This window comes from Leptidea sinapis, chromosome 3, assembly GCF_905404315.1.
Source record: "Leptidea sinapis chromosome 3, ilLepSina1.1, whole genome shotgun sequence".
Taxonomy (NCBI): domain Eukaryota; kingdom Metazoa; phylum Arthropoda; class Insecta; order Lepidoptera; family Pieridae; genus Leptidea; species Leptidea sinapis.
Window position 1 is genome coordinate 7,003,066 of NC_066267.1, and position 16,836 is coordinate 7,019,901.

Genomic DNA, 16,836 nt, shown 5'->3' on the forward strand with positions numbered 1-16,836 from the left:
ATTAGAAATGACATCAAAAAGAATTCTAAAGGAATCAATTTTGAGAAAATAAATGCCTTTTAGCGTTGCATAATTTTTGGCTTTGGCCACGAAAAGCCATATTTTTGTACTACTTACTTAGAAATTGGACCACATAATATCTGTCTGAGTCTTTTGATTACATCGTACTAGCGCTGCTTTTCAACTTCTAAAAGTTTTTGTTGAATACAATAGTGTTTTTATTTTTAAGCGCGTGACATGAATATCCATTTTTTATAATCATTGAAATTAGCCGAACTTTTACCACGTCTACTGCAATACAATGCTGGATGTTACCAATCACTAACTCCCTCGCAGAATTTACTGTTATGTTTTGATTGAAATAGCTTGCAAAAGAAGCAGTACACGGCATTTTTGCACACTGAATACAGCAGCCACTCTCTGTGATACTTTTCACCGTTTCCTAAAGGCGTTTCATAATATTTCATAAGAGCCACGTGTAAAATTATATTGTATAATTTGTTTAATCGGATTTTCTATTAATTACTGTAATATCAAAGTAGTATTGAAAACTTTTGGCCAGAGTCCGTGGTCATCTTTGGAAAAAGTTGGTAATGGTGACGATAATCGTCTTGGCGGTGACAATGGTGTATCAGGCAGGCCTCTGTCTTACGGACGTAACTTCGGCAGCATCATCTTATATTAAAGATAGCTATCCAAACACACATGAGTACCTTTCTACCTGTCTGAATAAATTGATTTATCTATCTTTGTATAATTATGTAAGTATGATAAAATAAATAAATGAATATTTCTCGACAATCAAACTCCGCCGTCTTGTCCAAAGCCGAGCAGGGCTTGTAATGAAATTAAAAAAGGAAATGCTTTTTTTATTTTGACATTACAAACAAACTAAAAATTTATGTAATAGCGTTTTTTTAAATCTGATTTTATAACATCTTCATCCATAAAATGACTGGTTTATCTGTAATGATTATTTGGAAGTGGATGGTAGTGCCATAAAATATTTAATTATTTAAGTTGCATTTTTATTACGTTCTTCTTCTTGTTCCCTTTCCTTATTTAATTCTGATAACTAGATATTTTTTTATCTTGAGTTTGACTTTCACTTATCGTGAAAACACGTTAAAACAATCACTAACACTCTATAAAGTATTGTTTTTAGAGCTATAACTTAATATTATTATTAAAAATCAAAGCGTACCTTGATTGTTCAATTGTTTTGGCACTCTCGTTCCTTAAAGTTGGGGAATCCCCGTGACCCCACCCCGCTTGCGTCGCAAGCATCGCATCGGGTTACGTTCATAATTCATTCAAACAAACTCACGGCGGTTCTTTTGATCTTAACGCAGAACTCGTAACAGCTAATGTTAACTAAAACCCAAAGCGTAAGATTAAACCACACACGTGAATATTATCTCAGAAGACTTGTATAATAAGCACATTATAATGTAAGGCAACCAATAAAAACAGGCCATTTCTCTAAATTCAAATTATTTCACGTTGTCATATTGTATCTAGGCTTTATAGTATTGCTCCGAGATCTAGAGGTATAAATAATATAATATAAATAATGATTTAAACAATTAAAAATGTATGGAGGGTAAAGGACATTAGCTGAGGTACACAGTTGGTAGGCCGCGCGTATAGACTATAAGCCTGTGACCCGAATCAACTTTGGTTCATAGAATATCCGGGGACTGTACAGGCATGACAGGAGTATATACTCTATGTGCGTTGTGCTCAGTGCTCTTTGTATTTTGTAAGTTTCTGATTAGTGATTTCTATTTTCAAGTTTCAACTTCAAATTTCCAATAAAAAAAACTTTCGAGGAAGACAATGGTCATGGTGAATGAATTGAGTTTTATAATTTACGCCTGTAGTTAATATATTTAAACAAAACGTAGAACACACCATCTAGGTAATTAATGGGAAACTTATATTCTAAAGATACGGATAGTAAAAATCTAAAACGTTCGATAAACAAAAACAGTGACGGCCAAGTTTTTAGAAGTCAGGTATGTAATACTCTAGTTGAGGCTAAAATCAAAACTTGCTAATGTCATTCTCTCTCAGCTGAACATACGTAACGTAATTAAATGTTATACTGAAGAACCGTTTTGAGTTTATTGTTATTCTTTATTGTTACATTAGCGCAGTATGTTTGTCAACAAAAGAGTGTTATTAGTCACTTTTGTTATTGAATTAAGTGATATTTGAGTGTTAAGTAATGTTTTGTGTACATGCAGTTCAGTTTATCACAATTCGTCGGTAACCTCAGTGGACGCTCGTTTGTCAGCGTTACTAGTAATCAGTCAGTATACAGTGCTGCAAGACCTTGGTCTCGCGTTTCAAGACGAAGGTGAGTATGAATCTATTAAGCTTATAACGTTATAAAACTCAACTCTACCTAGACACCAATGTTTCTTGTCCCTTCATCATTATCAAGATTAGCTCAAAACTTCAATTTTTTTGAAGAGAGCAAGCAAGCAAGAAAAGTATACGAATAAAATATAATCACTCAAACATTTTATTGTTAAATTTTGAATATTGTAATGTTGTTTTTATCTTATAATGGGAATTGTAAACTTTATAGTGGGGTTCATCAAAATTATTAAATATAAGTTGACTAGGTTTAGGAATAGTGTTGGATTTTAGGGACAGTTAAAATACTTAAAGGCATTCATTAATTTATTATGAACTCTTAGTATAAAAATGTGCTAAAAGTTATCTGGTGAGCTATATATTGTGTGTAATATTGAATCATTCAATGTTGCTCAATCCTCTGGTATTGCTGAAACACACATTGACCTATATTTGTGAGTGCTTTGGCTATTTTAGTACAAATTTCATTCATGTTTATATTTGATTTGAAAAGTAACTTAAAATCTTTAGTATTTTTTGTTTTTTTTTTTAAACTAAAGGTATATTTACATCATTGGGATGATAAATTTAACTTTTAATGAGTTTCTATTGTCGCTAGGACAATCTAATGTATACTGTATGTAAGAAGCAGAGTATATCTGATTTCAGAGAAAGTAATGTGCACATTATTTAAAAAGAGTATCATTAACTCATTTTAATTTTAAAGTAAATAATTTGTGGTGTTTACCAACAAAGTAAGTTTGAGAAAAAATAATTTAGTGTACTCATTCATCTTACACATTATAAAGTATATTTTGCAACCCCAACACATTCCACTACCTTACTTCCTTTTTTTTTATGGAATAGGAGGACAAGATTTTTTTTGGTTTCGTTTATTGGAAATATGTAAATCAAATCAAATCAAAATATTTTATTGCAAGTTACATTTTACAGTAGGATGGTTGGTACATTAATGGGTAGACAATATGTGACGCCCTGCAAGTGCACAGCAACGTTATACATAAAATAAATAATGTATATATAGTAAAAGATGATGTATAAAAGGATAAAGCTTTGGTAATGTATTAGAATTAAAAGTAATCAAATAGGTTGTATGTAGTAGTAGTAACCTTCCAGGGAACTCATATGGTGATTAATTTTTTTGTTATATGTTATGTTAAAAGTTTATTTTATTTCAGGTGGAATGATTCTACATTAAACAGTCCTTTAGAAGCCAGTAAAACGGCTTGGCCTGTTGCACACCAAGAATCAATATTTCTGCCAGAATTTCAAATAACAACGGATCTGTATAAAAAAGACTTTGAAATAATTGATACATTAGCACAAGGTGCTTTTGGTGAAGTATTCAAAGTTAAAAGAGTTGCTGATGACAAATTTTATGCATTAAAAGTTCTACAAAAAGCGCAGGTAAATTATCAATATAAATAAGTATTGATTTATTTAAGTTTCTTTGTAGTAATAAAGAACTGATCACAGCCACCCATCCTCTCTTGCACTCCAGACGAATTGCAGGAGCAAAGTCTGGCGATTAAGTTGGTCTACAGATTGTATTAAAGATAAATTGATAGAAATATATTTAATTATAATAGCAACAACACTTGTTAAATGGCATGAAACTACATCAGTTCATAAAGGAGCTGTGGCATGCGGAAAAGAACTGATAAGAAACACCAAGCCCATCTTTTGAATCATAACAACTTACCACTAGTTGCAGAAAGCATCCTTTAAGTTAATGTTTCATTATATAACATGCTATCTTTTACTATCAAAATGAAAAAGAAAGTGACGGTATTATATTTAATGAAATCATTAACTTTATGATTTCTGCAACTAGTGGTTAGCCTATTTAATATAATATAAACAAAACTTAACCAATCACAAGGAAATATTGAAAACTGAATAGTAAGGAAACATCCTGTTTTTGGACTTTTAATTTTTAAAGATTTTTGTTGTGGCTTTTGTACGTTTCTACTAGGGTTTGTTTGTGGTCGATATGATTTAGCCGTTTTAAATACTATTCGAACTAATCTAGCATTTACAAATACAAAGATATCAAAAACTGCAAAACAGAGAGGCATAGCTTAAGTAATATTGATCTTATTCGTAAATATATTGATCTAGGTTTAAAAAACAAGGAGAAAACAGTCAGTTGTTGTTGTATGGAAAACTACTGCTTAAGTTCCGTCTTTAATTTTGTTATGCCAGACTGTAAGTCTTTCACCTTTCTTCTTTCTGTAATTTACAATTGAATTTAAATATATTATATAGTATTTATGAATATGTACAATAACATGATACTTATAAATGTCTTAGCTATATATACTGTGAACACATCGAAAAAATCAGCATGTGTCACAAGTGTAAAACATAGCTGTCATGCACACTAAAGTAATAAATCTGCCCTGTTGTCATGACTTTCCTAAGGGCCATCCATAAATTACGGCAAACGCTAAGGGGGAGCGAGTGTGACATTGTTGAGTGACTAGGGACGGGGAGGGATCTCAAATTTTGTGACATCACATTTTTTCAAACTACACAAACAGCAGGAGGCTCTGTCGAGACATAAAAATTAGTTAAGATAAATATTATGTTTATAACACAGACCTTATATCAAAGTAACTAAAGTCTTTAAGTCATAATGTATTTTAATAGATATATCAACATAATATGTGTAGTTTTATTGGTGGGTCGCAAACATTAACCTTGATGTAATTTCGTAATGAGTGAACATTTGACAAAGCAACATATTATTCTAATCTTACTCCTTTGGTAACATGTCGCTGTGTCAATAGTGTTGTGATAACATTTTAATATTATACACTACCTTAACCGATAATTTAATTAATGAAATGTTTATTTAAAAAAAAAGAAGAAGCCCACTGAGTTTCTTGCGCCCGTTCTTTTCAAGTCTGAGGCATTAAATTTTCAAATGATTGGTAGTTTTTGACGTTAAATAAATGATATTAAATACTATTTCTAAGTAGTAATATTTAGATTTGACTCAACAAAACCTTAATAAGTTTAATAACCAATAACAGTAAAATACTGGTTTACAAAAGGTAGATAGAACAAAACCGAATAAAAAGTTCGCTGTATATAATATGTTAACCAGATAGATTTTTTTCGATTTCCAAGCCATGTTTGAGTCAATAGACAAATGAATATTTATTTGATGGTAAGTAATCGCCGCACCGCCGCTCGTCGAGATCGGGTTTATTGAAACCCGGCTACTACAGCGTGCAAACCATGTGCTGTGTTGTTATAAGTGAGCTTGTGAGTCCAACCTTAAACGTTCAATTAACATTAAGTCAAGGATGTAGTCCTTGAGAATAATGAGTGAAATACGTATCTACCGTCCAATTGTACGAAATTGGTGCGCTCTATGTGCCAGTTGATAAATCCCTGAACCTTAGATAATTTATACGTTAGATAGTCTCTTGCTGTTAGACAATCGAAAAATAAGACAAGGAATATTATTTTAGTGTGCGTGACAAGCTACGTCACGTACACTCGCGATTTGTATAACACTTTGTGTTAGTGTGCGTGAATTGCTCAAAATATAGTCTATTTTTTCGACGTTTTCACAGTTGTCTAGACGTATGATTGATTTTATCTCTGAACCAATTCATAGGTATAAAAAATCTAAAATTTTAATATTTTTCTTAAATAATACTTGTTCCTTCCAAACAATACCTTAGCCGATAAACCAATATAATATAGTATTTTCGTTTGTTTGCATGTCCGGGCTAAACGCAGACTACCGAATAGATGTAACCTTTCGAATTCAAATTTTTCATGAATATTAATTATAGGTCGGGAAAACATACAGGCTTTTACATATTATCATCCGAGATAGTAGGCATAGGCGAATCTTTGCTTCTTCACAGCGGCCCCGCGGACGGAGTCGCGGGTAGCAGCTGGTAATAAATATTTTTTTTCATACAAAAAAAATCATTCAAATTTCTTGAATGAGCTTATCTTGTACACAAGACGAACCGCGTCTGTTCAAGCTTCTTCCCGAACGTACGACCTGTATTTCATCTTGCCTGCCCAACTAGAATTAGATCAGGCACATGGTGCATTATTCAAATTCAAATATTTTTATTCAAAATAGGATATGACATCACTTATTGAAAGTCAAAAACTACCACCTATTCCAAAATGAATGCCTCAGACCTAAGAAGAATGGGCGCAACAAACTCAGCGGGCTTTTTTTTCATCGAATAAATATGTTTACAAGTAATATTGTACAATTACGAGGGCTGCACTAAAAGTATCGGGAATGGAATATTTCCACTGTTCCTGTCATATTAATTTTTTTTTAATTGAAAACTCCTTTTTTTTTTAAAAAATCGAATACCATTTATTTATTTAAAAAAAGATTCTCGGTCTTGTCACAAGGTCTTTTCAAACTTGTTTAGTCGTTGAGAAAATGGAATTGACTCGAGAAAATTCTAGAGCGATGATTTATTATGACTTTCGAAGTGGTTTAACACAAAAACAGTGTGTTGACCGGATGATTTCTGCATTTGGTGGGTTATGACCACAATTTATCGCTGGTTTGCTGAATTTTAACGTGGACGTGTCAAGCTCAGTGATGATCCCCGTCAAGGTCGTCCAAAAACTGCAGTCACCAAAGAAAACGTTGATGCTGTGCGTAAGCTGATTGAGGATGATCGACTTGTGACATACCGCGAAATTCAGGCAACTTTAGACATTGGCATGAGTCAAATACAAATAATCTTGCATGAACAATTAGGTGTAAAAAAGTTGTTTTCCCGATTGATACCGTATTTGCTCTGTGAAGAGCAAAAAGCGGCTCGCGTTACTTGGTGCGTCAGAACTCTCGAAAGATTCCACGCAGGATCCTCAAATGCTGTATACAACATCGTATCAGGTGACGAATCCGACGGATATACGCGTACGAACCCAAAACAAAAAACCAGTCACGAGTTTGGGTGTTCGAAAATGAGTTAAAGCCAACAAAAATTGTTCGTTCACGGAGTGTTGCAAAAAAAAATGGTGGCCACGTTTGTCTCCAAAACCGGCCATGTTGCGACTATTCCTCTTGAGGGACAAAAAACGGTTAATGCAGAATGGTATGCTAGCATTTGTTTGTCGCAGGTCGTTTCTGAACTCCGTAATGAGAACTGCAACCGCCGCGTCATCCTCCATCACGACAATGCGAGTTCTCACACCGCGCACAGAACAAAAGAGTTTTTAGAGCAAGAAAACATAGAATTATTAGACCATCTGCCGTACAGCCCCGACCTAAGCCCTAATGATTTCTATACTTTCCCTAAAATAATGAATAAATTGCGTGGTCAGAGATTTTCAACATCTGAAGAAGCTGTGGACGCCTAAAAAACGGCCATTTTGGAGACCCCAACTTCCGAATGGAATGGTTGCTTCAATGATTGGTTCCATTGTATGGAAAAATGTGTCAGATTTCGCGGAGAATACTTTGAAAAGCAATAAATACATTTTTAAATAGTAATGTTGTGTCACTTCCTTGATTCCTGATACTTTTAGTGCAGCCTTCGTAAACTTATTATTTAATAGCCTGAGGGCGGTCACTCCATTCCCAATCTGTGGTATCATTAAGAAAGTCATATATGTTATAGTAACCACACAAACGTTTTTTAACAATTATTTTGAATAACGTAATACTTTTGTTTTGAACATTTTCTGGGATCTTGTTGTAAAAGCATATACATCGCCCCACAAAAGACTTACTTACTCGACTTAGCCGTGTAGTAGGCATCATGAGTTTATGTCTGTTCCTGGTGTTAACATTATGGTTATGACAGTTTCTGGCAAATTCACTTATGTGCCTATGAACATACATTACATTATCAAGAATATATTGAGAAGCAACAGTCAAGATGATTCATTTTGTCTGTTAGTCTGCAAAGGCTGATTTGAGTCCGTTGTTTTCATCACTAGATATATTTATATAATTTCATGAAGCCTCCGACTTGAACAACTATCAATGAGCTTCCTCGTGCGGTGTTTCCAGGACGATACTACATGGATACTTCATCTTCCATGAAAAATATCGTGAGAGCAATATGTTATGATTATTGTAAATAAAATCGTTTTAGTCTAAAAACGTACGTATTTTTACAGATAGTGAGCGAGAACGCTATAGGACAAGTGAAGGAGGAAGCAAGAATACAATCAGCAATTGGTCACCATATTTTCATAGCCGGCGCTGTTTCGCGGTGGCAGACCAAGAAAAGACTTTACATTGGTAAGTTTGTTTAGTAACTCAGCTGTTTCTTATGTAAACATTATTGTGTTTCGGTCTGAAGGACGCCGTAGATATTGAAATTACTGGGCAAATGAGACTAGACACCTTTTGTCTTAAGGTGACGAGCGCAATTGTCCGCGCCGCTTAGAATTTTTGGGTTTTTCAGGAATTCCGAGCGGCACTGCATTGTAATGGGCATGGCGTATTAATTACCATCAGCTGAACGTTCTACTAGTCTCTTATTTTGATAAAATAAAATGCTCTTGTAGACCGCAAAAGGAATATCTTGGGTGAAACATTTTGCTGTAAGAAATGCAAAGATCAGATTGTAATTGTTATAGACCATTAATACTTAGCATCAGGTCCATCCAGTTGCTTGTAGCGTCGCTTAAAAATAACGACGCAACTTACAGCCCAAAGACTCTGGAACCTTCCGTGAAACAACAGGTTTAAGTAGATGAATTGGACGGTTGCCAAAAAAACCGTTGGTAATATCAATAATAGTAAGAAAGTCGAATATTAATAAATAGAACTAAGATCGGAGTAAAGAAAACATAGTTACGAGTAGGTACAGATATAATTATCGTGTGCCTAATAATTTATCATTATATTAGTATTACCATCACCGGACGCAAGCTATAAATTTCTGTAGATCATAAGTTTATCATTATATAGTAAGATTATTATTCTCGATTCTTCCGTTAGAAAATTTAGTATTCGCGGTCTAATTCGATCATTCAGGTGTAGGGTTTTTTGTCTCAGTTTTAAATTTATTTATTTGTAGCTTATTATAGGTACTTCAAAAGAAAACATTTACTTATGACATTATATTTTGCCGTATTATAATGACTCGAACTCAGATCAGATCACACGAGAATAAGTCTGAATCATAGAATGATAAACAATATGATACTAGAAGTGATATAGTTATAGCTTATAGATTAGTAAATTTTTCTTCATATGCAATTTGTAAAACAATATTAGTAAATAAATTATTAGTATGTATTTTTCCATCTGATATTATTGTCGATATAGTAGTGAACCGATTCGGTTCTGGCACTCACCGGCTGCTGCCGCGGCACGCTACGCTCGTCACGTGCGCTGTGATTAATAGTGTTCATTTGTTTGGGATCTACTAGTGAACAAAGGCCGATTCGTTTAGATAACAATTAATGAAAAATAAAGATTATTCAATAAAAAATAGACCAATTAGAGACGGTCTCATAAACTAACAACCAGTTAAATTGTGAAAATATCATAGCCTTACAATTTCACTATAGTGTAACCCTAACATTACAATGTCACTAATACCAGGTCTTTAAATTGTAAGAAATGAAGTCGATTGACAATCTATCGTAATATTATAATATCACTAGTGAAATGGTAATATCACGGCTTTGACTATATACCTACTTGCGACAGGTACACGTAATTCTTAAATGAATTAACTATAAAGGTAAACGAATATAATCTTTGTTTACATTACTACTAACATAATTTACCGGTTTAAAATGTGTTAGTTCTTGAAAAAAGGCCAGGTCAAGAGTACCCTAAACCGGAGAGCATGTATGAAAGGAATAATGAAAGTGGACGAAGCGAAAGAAGTATGTAAGGATCGTAGCAAGTGGAAAGAAGTGGTCTCTGCCTACCCCTACGGGAAAGAGGCGTGAATTTATGTATGTATGTATGTATGTAAAATGTGTTAGTAAGTAGTAAGGTGAGTATGGAACAACTCGTAAATATAGCGTATTTCAGTACTTATATGTAAATGGGGAAACCACGACCTGCAACTATAACAATCAAGCCTCCGTTACATTTCATAGGAGTATTTTTAACAGAACTGCAGTTTTTTTAAAAATAAAATTTAAGGGTACATGTTTTCACAAATATATTTTTAACTTATTCTTATTGCCGTTGTTTCGCACACCTATGCAGAACAAGTCTCTCAATATCCCGACTGCTGCAAGCCTATACAAACAATTAGTACTTAATTTTTTTTTATTACCGTCTTATTTAGATTTCTATGATCTGAATGCTTAACCGCCGATAATAATATATTTAGCGCGAAATATCACACTGCAATCAAAATAAGCAAAAACACATCTTACAATACTAACCCAAAATAAAATATCATAATTTGTAATTTTTGATAAAATATTAATATGTTTTGAATTTTTAAACTTTAAGATAAAAAAAAAAACCTTTCTTAAACTTGTTTTTAGGGCTCATCAAACTTAGCCCTCCAAAAAAAATTTTTTTCTATTTTTGAATTTTCAATATCGCATATCGTTAGTTCGTAGTTTGTTCTTAATTGTTCGCTATAAATAATTGTTTGTTCTTTTGTTGTTTATTTAAAAACAATTAATAAAAAATGGGGGGAAACGCCTACTATTTGGTTCTGGCACTCGCCGGCCGCTACCGCGGCACGCTACGCTCGGCTCGTGCGTTGTTTTAACTGTTCTAACATAACCTAACCTAACCCTAAATTTTAATGAATTGCAAATTAAGGCTAACTTTCTTGAGCTTGTTTTTAGTTGATAAAGATTATCTTTATATCTTGTGCGATGCCACTGAATCTTTTTTTAATTCTGCTGGGAACTGCCTGTGTGTGCAGCTTGTTAATAATATAAGTTCGCAAATCACTAGTCACTCGTTGTAGTCGTGATAATCACACAGCTATTACTTATCTGACTGTGAAATATTGGAACATAGACGATACGATACCACATAAAATATTTGAACCATCGCTCAAACTATCAGTTTTAATAACTGTGATATAGTAACATTAATTAATATACTTAACATTAATATAATTAATAAACTAATTATTAGTATATTATAATAATTATAATAGATATTATTTTGTACTATGTTTTGATTGTCATACAATCATTTGAACAGTGAGATTATTCTCGTTACCTGAAATTAAAAGATTGTTTTGGAAGCTTTTATTAAATCCATATATATATAAAAATGAATTGCTGTTCGTTAGTCTCGCTAAAACTCGAGAACGGCTGGGCCGATTTGGCAAATTTAGGTCTTGAATTATTTGTGGAAGTCCAGAGAAGGTTTAAAAGGTGAATAAATAAGAAAATGCTGCTAAATTATATAAAAACAACAAATTTGTTTTTCCTTTAATGTGTCCATACATAATTTCTATGAGAGAATGTATTGACGCACGGTTTGACAGTTCTGCTGTGAAACAATATCATTACGACAGCAGGGTGCATATTTTACGAACTAATTCTTGATGTTATGATATATTATTGACAAATTCATATAAAAATATTATTTTATTTATTATATTCAGAACAACGTCTGTCGGGTCAGCTAGTGTGAAAATATATTAAGAGCTTGTATAACAGGTTCTCGTTTTTATAATTTATAATAGGTACTGAATAATACTCGTTTTTAAAATAGAATAGAGAAAAGTGTTTTTTTTTCTCGGATTAATTTTTTTACCCATAGTCGCCTAATAAACGTATATATAGTGAACGCTTTCAGATACGAAACTAGGAAGAAACACATACCTTATACAAATCCACAGCAGGAGCCAATAGTCATTATTTACGATATGTTGTGATAAATATTTGACCAATGGGCATTCAGCATAAGCACCCGCTTACCTCAGTTGGTGGAATTGTTTCCATTGGGAATATATACTGGGTGTTAGGAGCCTACCAGGTTATAAGGTCGACGAATGAATGAAATGTCATCAGAATTGTCACAACATATTTAATAACTAAATTCTGTATGATAACAGGAAACGGTTAGCATTCAGCTTAATATATCGAATGACCCGTTTGTGCATTTATCCACCCCTGTCATTAAAAGAACACACATTTTACATAAAAGTAACAATATGAATGTGAAGGGATACTCCCTTCCCAAGATTTCAGAAATACACAAATCGCAAGTGCACACAAATGTTTAGTTTAACCCGTGCCAATAAAGAAAGGAATCTATAATGGCGGCCACTATCCATCTATCTACCATCCTTATTTCGTTGTGAGACCGACCTGTATCGCCGCCATTTTAAAGGAGACATTTTTTTTGTTCGACGTTTAGATCCACCTCGAAATGTGGTGTATAATATTGAAACATATATTGATTTATTCCTTATAATCTCAAGATTACAGCAGTATATTAAGTTAGAAATGGTCTAACCGGAATACTGAGAAATACGACAAAATGTGAACGTCAAAATAACCTAAAAATTATATAGAAATGTTAGTAATAAGCTATTACGTAATATCTTGACATAAAACAGAAACGGCTATAATTAAGTAGGGGTGTAAGTTGTACTATCTGATATCAAAATAAACAGAGCCTGCCCAAAAAGTAAGGATGCAGCTGATAAAAGATGGTTTACAATGATGCACAGAACAAAAATTTTCATCACACAAGTATATTAATAGTCCCAGGCGGGTGTACACCGACACCCCAATACTTCAGTTAAGCAGTCGGGGCAATCACCATAACCACTATACCAGAAAGCTTGCCAAAAATACTTAACAACCATTATTATAATTTCAAAGTCATGTCTTAATAAAATAAGTATTTCATATAAATACTATTGAGGTAAGGTTTTGTACACTGTTCATCATAGGAAGAAAACCACATTGTTTATATAGTATAAATATTTATTAGTCAAATAGTTATTATCATGTCTTATATTTAGAATCTTATCCAGAAACGATGCAGGTGGCTCAATCTCATCTTGATACCCGGCCCTAAATACCACCCAACAGACATTTCATGTTCACAGCAACCAACAGAATGTCTACCCACCAAACCATTGAAACAGTATCCGGCAAGAGTAGCTCTAGTATTAGAAATCGATGGGTCAACTAGTAGGTAAGTTTTTCTACTTGTGTGCCTTGAATGTATCCTACCCCGTAGAAGGTATTTATTTTAAACAACATTTTGTGTTCTCTGGAAGCCCAGTTCAAGTCTCCAGGCATCTCAGACACTAATTAATGTTTTCGCACATAACGAGGAAATCGTGCTGCAGAATTTACACAAGACTCTCTGGAGTATAATATGCTGTAAATGCGATATAAAAATCTATGAAATAAACTAAATAATTATCATAATGCAAAATAAACTTTCAGGTAACTCGAAAGAAACCAATGATATTATATACAATAATAATTAAGAGGTAGATATCGCACTAGCGCGCGCAAAATGTTGCAGACAAATTCAGACAATTGTTGTAATTTCATTTAATCGGCTAATAGCAGCGAGCTAAGCGGAACGTTTTTGTGACAATAATAATCTAAAATGCCAACCTGTGTGTTAAGAAAATGTAAATGTGGTATAGAATGAGATTAGTAATAGCAGGCTATTTCATATTTTATTAGTACTTAATCTTGGAATGTATGTAACGTACCAGGAGGTCTACTCGCAAAATCGACAACGACACATTTGGAACGATATGATAATACTCCGAATATACCGCAACTACCCTGTCTGCTGCGGGATGATCGAGGTAGTATATTTTAGGACAATTTAGGAAATGATGAGGCGTTGTTGCAGTAAATGTAATACGAAATTTAAAATTTTTAATAAACAATTGCGTATAGCTGAACTATCAAACTACAAAAACAAGTTTTAGGGTAGGAAGCGGACGTAGACAGTAAGTGCCATCTGCTTGCGTAGGAGTTTTTTCAGTAACACTGCCCTTTCGGTATATCCCTTGCTAACTGCAGAAGAATCAATGGATCATTTTATGTTTCTCCCATTATCTTATTGTAATAAACCCTCAACAGAAATACATTCATAAATAATATAATATACAAGAAATAATAATTGTAAACTTAAAACTTTTTGGGAGCCGTCGTTAGTAAAATTGTAAAAATGGAACCCTTATTGTTAATACATTTCAGTTTTGTTTAGATATGTCTGTATATTTTTTATTATTTTATGTACAAATAATTTGTATCATCATTATGGCTATATATTATAATCAATATTTTTTTTTAAATCAATAACACCTAATTTAAACTATGTAGTTTTACCACTTTATAACTTTTATTACATGAACTCATGAATTAATCGTATTTTAGGCATAAATCACGGTTTACGATAAAAAATCATATCTGGTGAATGATTCTGTGTTTTTGCTATGCAAATACGAAGCAATTAGCAAATTAGACTTATCTCTATTCCACTTGCGATAATTGCATTTACTATCCTTCTTTGACGTGTAATCGTAATGTAGTGTGCTATTGCAATGTTAAATTATTCATGTGTGCGTTTGTGTATCATTTACAATTACCGAATGTTGTCTAGATAACCTATCTATACTTTTAAATATCATTGAAAGAAACGAAAAGTACGGAATTCCGTTTTGACAACATAAAAATCAAAATGACAGATGTGAACTATAAGTTCACAAATATAGACTTTGTCTATGTTACTTTATTCCATTGCACGGTAATATTTAACTATGTGCTTAATGCTAAATTAGTTTAATCTCTAAAACAAAAATTGAAATGAGGTTCATGGATCCAATAGATATTTGTTACTTTTCAAAAGCAGATAATCACTGTTACTACCACGTTTTGCAGTAATATTTATATTTATTTTCTCACATGAATGTTACAAATGTTTCATTGTACGCATTTTATTGCCTTGGTGACAACTGTATGCAGGAAATGTATCAAGTGTTTGCCTTTTTACTATAAATTCATGAACCCGGTTAGATTTTACAATTAAATATGGCCTGTTGACAATAATAAATTAATTACAATTTTACTAGCATAATACGATCAATAAACATCACCATATCCAGTGGGCCCAAAAATAAGTGTCTCCTTTGTTTCCTTATTGGCACGGGTAATCGTTGGCAAAAAGTATATGATTTGTGGCGTTGCGGGAAAGTGGATACCATGATTTTGAACACTGCAACTTTTAGAGGCTATACGTTAATTAAAACGCGTTATGAATACTACCGAAAAATAAGAATAAAAAAAACAAAAAGAATAAAATTATATGATTTATTAATAATAAACTATATAAAATGACTAAACATAATTTGAACACAATGTAACAGGAAATATTAGGATAAATGAAAAAAATATTGCATTTATCCTCAACAGCTTAATTTTAAAGGTTCACTTTTTAAGAACTTAAGGCTCATACTCGTCTAAGACGCTTCAAATTGGACGTAGTTCTTGAAAAATGTTTCAAGCCACAAACATCACATTTTAAGGATTTCGTGTTTAAAGTTTAATAAATATTAGTGTATTCCGTACAATATGTGGGTTAGGCTACTATAGTCATGATTTAATTTAAAGAGTGACAGTAGGGTCATATTTTGTCAGTCCGTTAATATGAATCACGTGACCAGTTTTGTGTTCGTAACTCAATTTCGACATGATTGTGGTTTGGAACATTTTTCTGGAATTACGTCCAATTATGGCAGAGACGGCGTCTTAAAAAACGCTGGCAACGAGCCTCTTAAGAAGTCTCTAGAACAAGCGAATTGATTGAATCAGCGGAGATTGAATATTTTGCAGAAACCTATAATTTGTTTGTCTACTAGCTGGTGCAGAATGCACCTAAGTCCAACTCACAGCTTAGGCCGAGAGGTCTATAGAGCGTACTTAGATTGCTCAGACTTTACGTAGAACTAGCCGAGTTTGACCATAATTTTGACATCGTTTTGAGCTTATCTTTAGAAAGCCCAATATTAAAGTCAAGTTCGCGTTTTATCACACTCGGCTAAGTTTTATGTAGATTGAGGACTCTCTATAGATCTTTGCCTAAGAGTTAGGGTTATAAGCGTCCTCGAAGAATCTGCCCACGAGGAACCTCCCAACCGAACCACTGGGTTAATCAGTGGGATGCTCTTTTGCACAGGATTCCGGCTTGATTATGGGTACCAAAACGGTGCCTATTTCTGCCGTGAAGCAATAACGTGTAAGTATTACTGTGTTTCGGTCTGAAGGGCTCCGTAGTTAGTGAAATTACTAGGCAAATGAGACTTAACATCTTACATCTCAAGGTGCGAGCGCAGTTGTAGTGCCGCTCATAATTTTTGGGTTTATTCAAGAATTCTGAGCGGTACTGCATTCTAATGGGCGGGGCTAACAATTACCATTAGCTGAACGTCCAGCTCGTCTCGTCCCTTATTTTAGTAAAAAAAAATCGGCAACTTGTAACTCTGCTTCAAACCAATTCGACACGTGCTT

General features: G+C 33.4%; 1 protein-coding gene across 2 annotated transcripts in view; it reads left to right on the top strand.

Annotated features, from left to right (window-relative positions):
* The first annotated feature begins 1,780 nt into the window (after positions 1-1,780).
* The window catches only part of LOC126979438 (serine/threonine-protein kinase S6KL), a 111,774-nt gene continuing 96,718 nt past the window's right edge, over positions 1,781-16,836 (top strand). The window contains exons 1-4 of one of the 2 annotated variants that reach the window (XM_050828742.1): positions 1,781-2,018; positions 2,250-2,362; positions 3,564-3,792; positions 8,515-8,638. In XM_050828742.1, coding sequence (XP_050684699.1) covers positions 1,929-2,018; positions 2,250-2,362; positions 3,564-3,792; positions 8,515-8,638 — 556 coding nt within the window. In that variant the 5' untranslated portion in view covers positions 1,781-1,928. The remainder of the gene's footprint in view (positions 2,019-2,249; positions 2,363-3,563; positions 3,793-8,514; positions 8,639-16,836) is intronic. The other variant, XM_050828744.1, reaches the window with a different exon arrangement.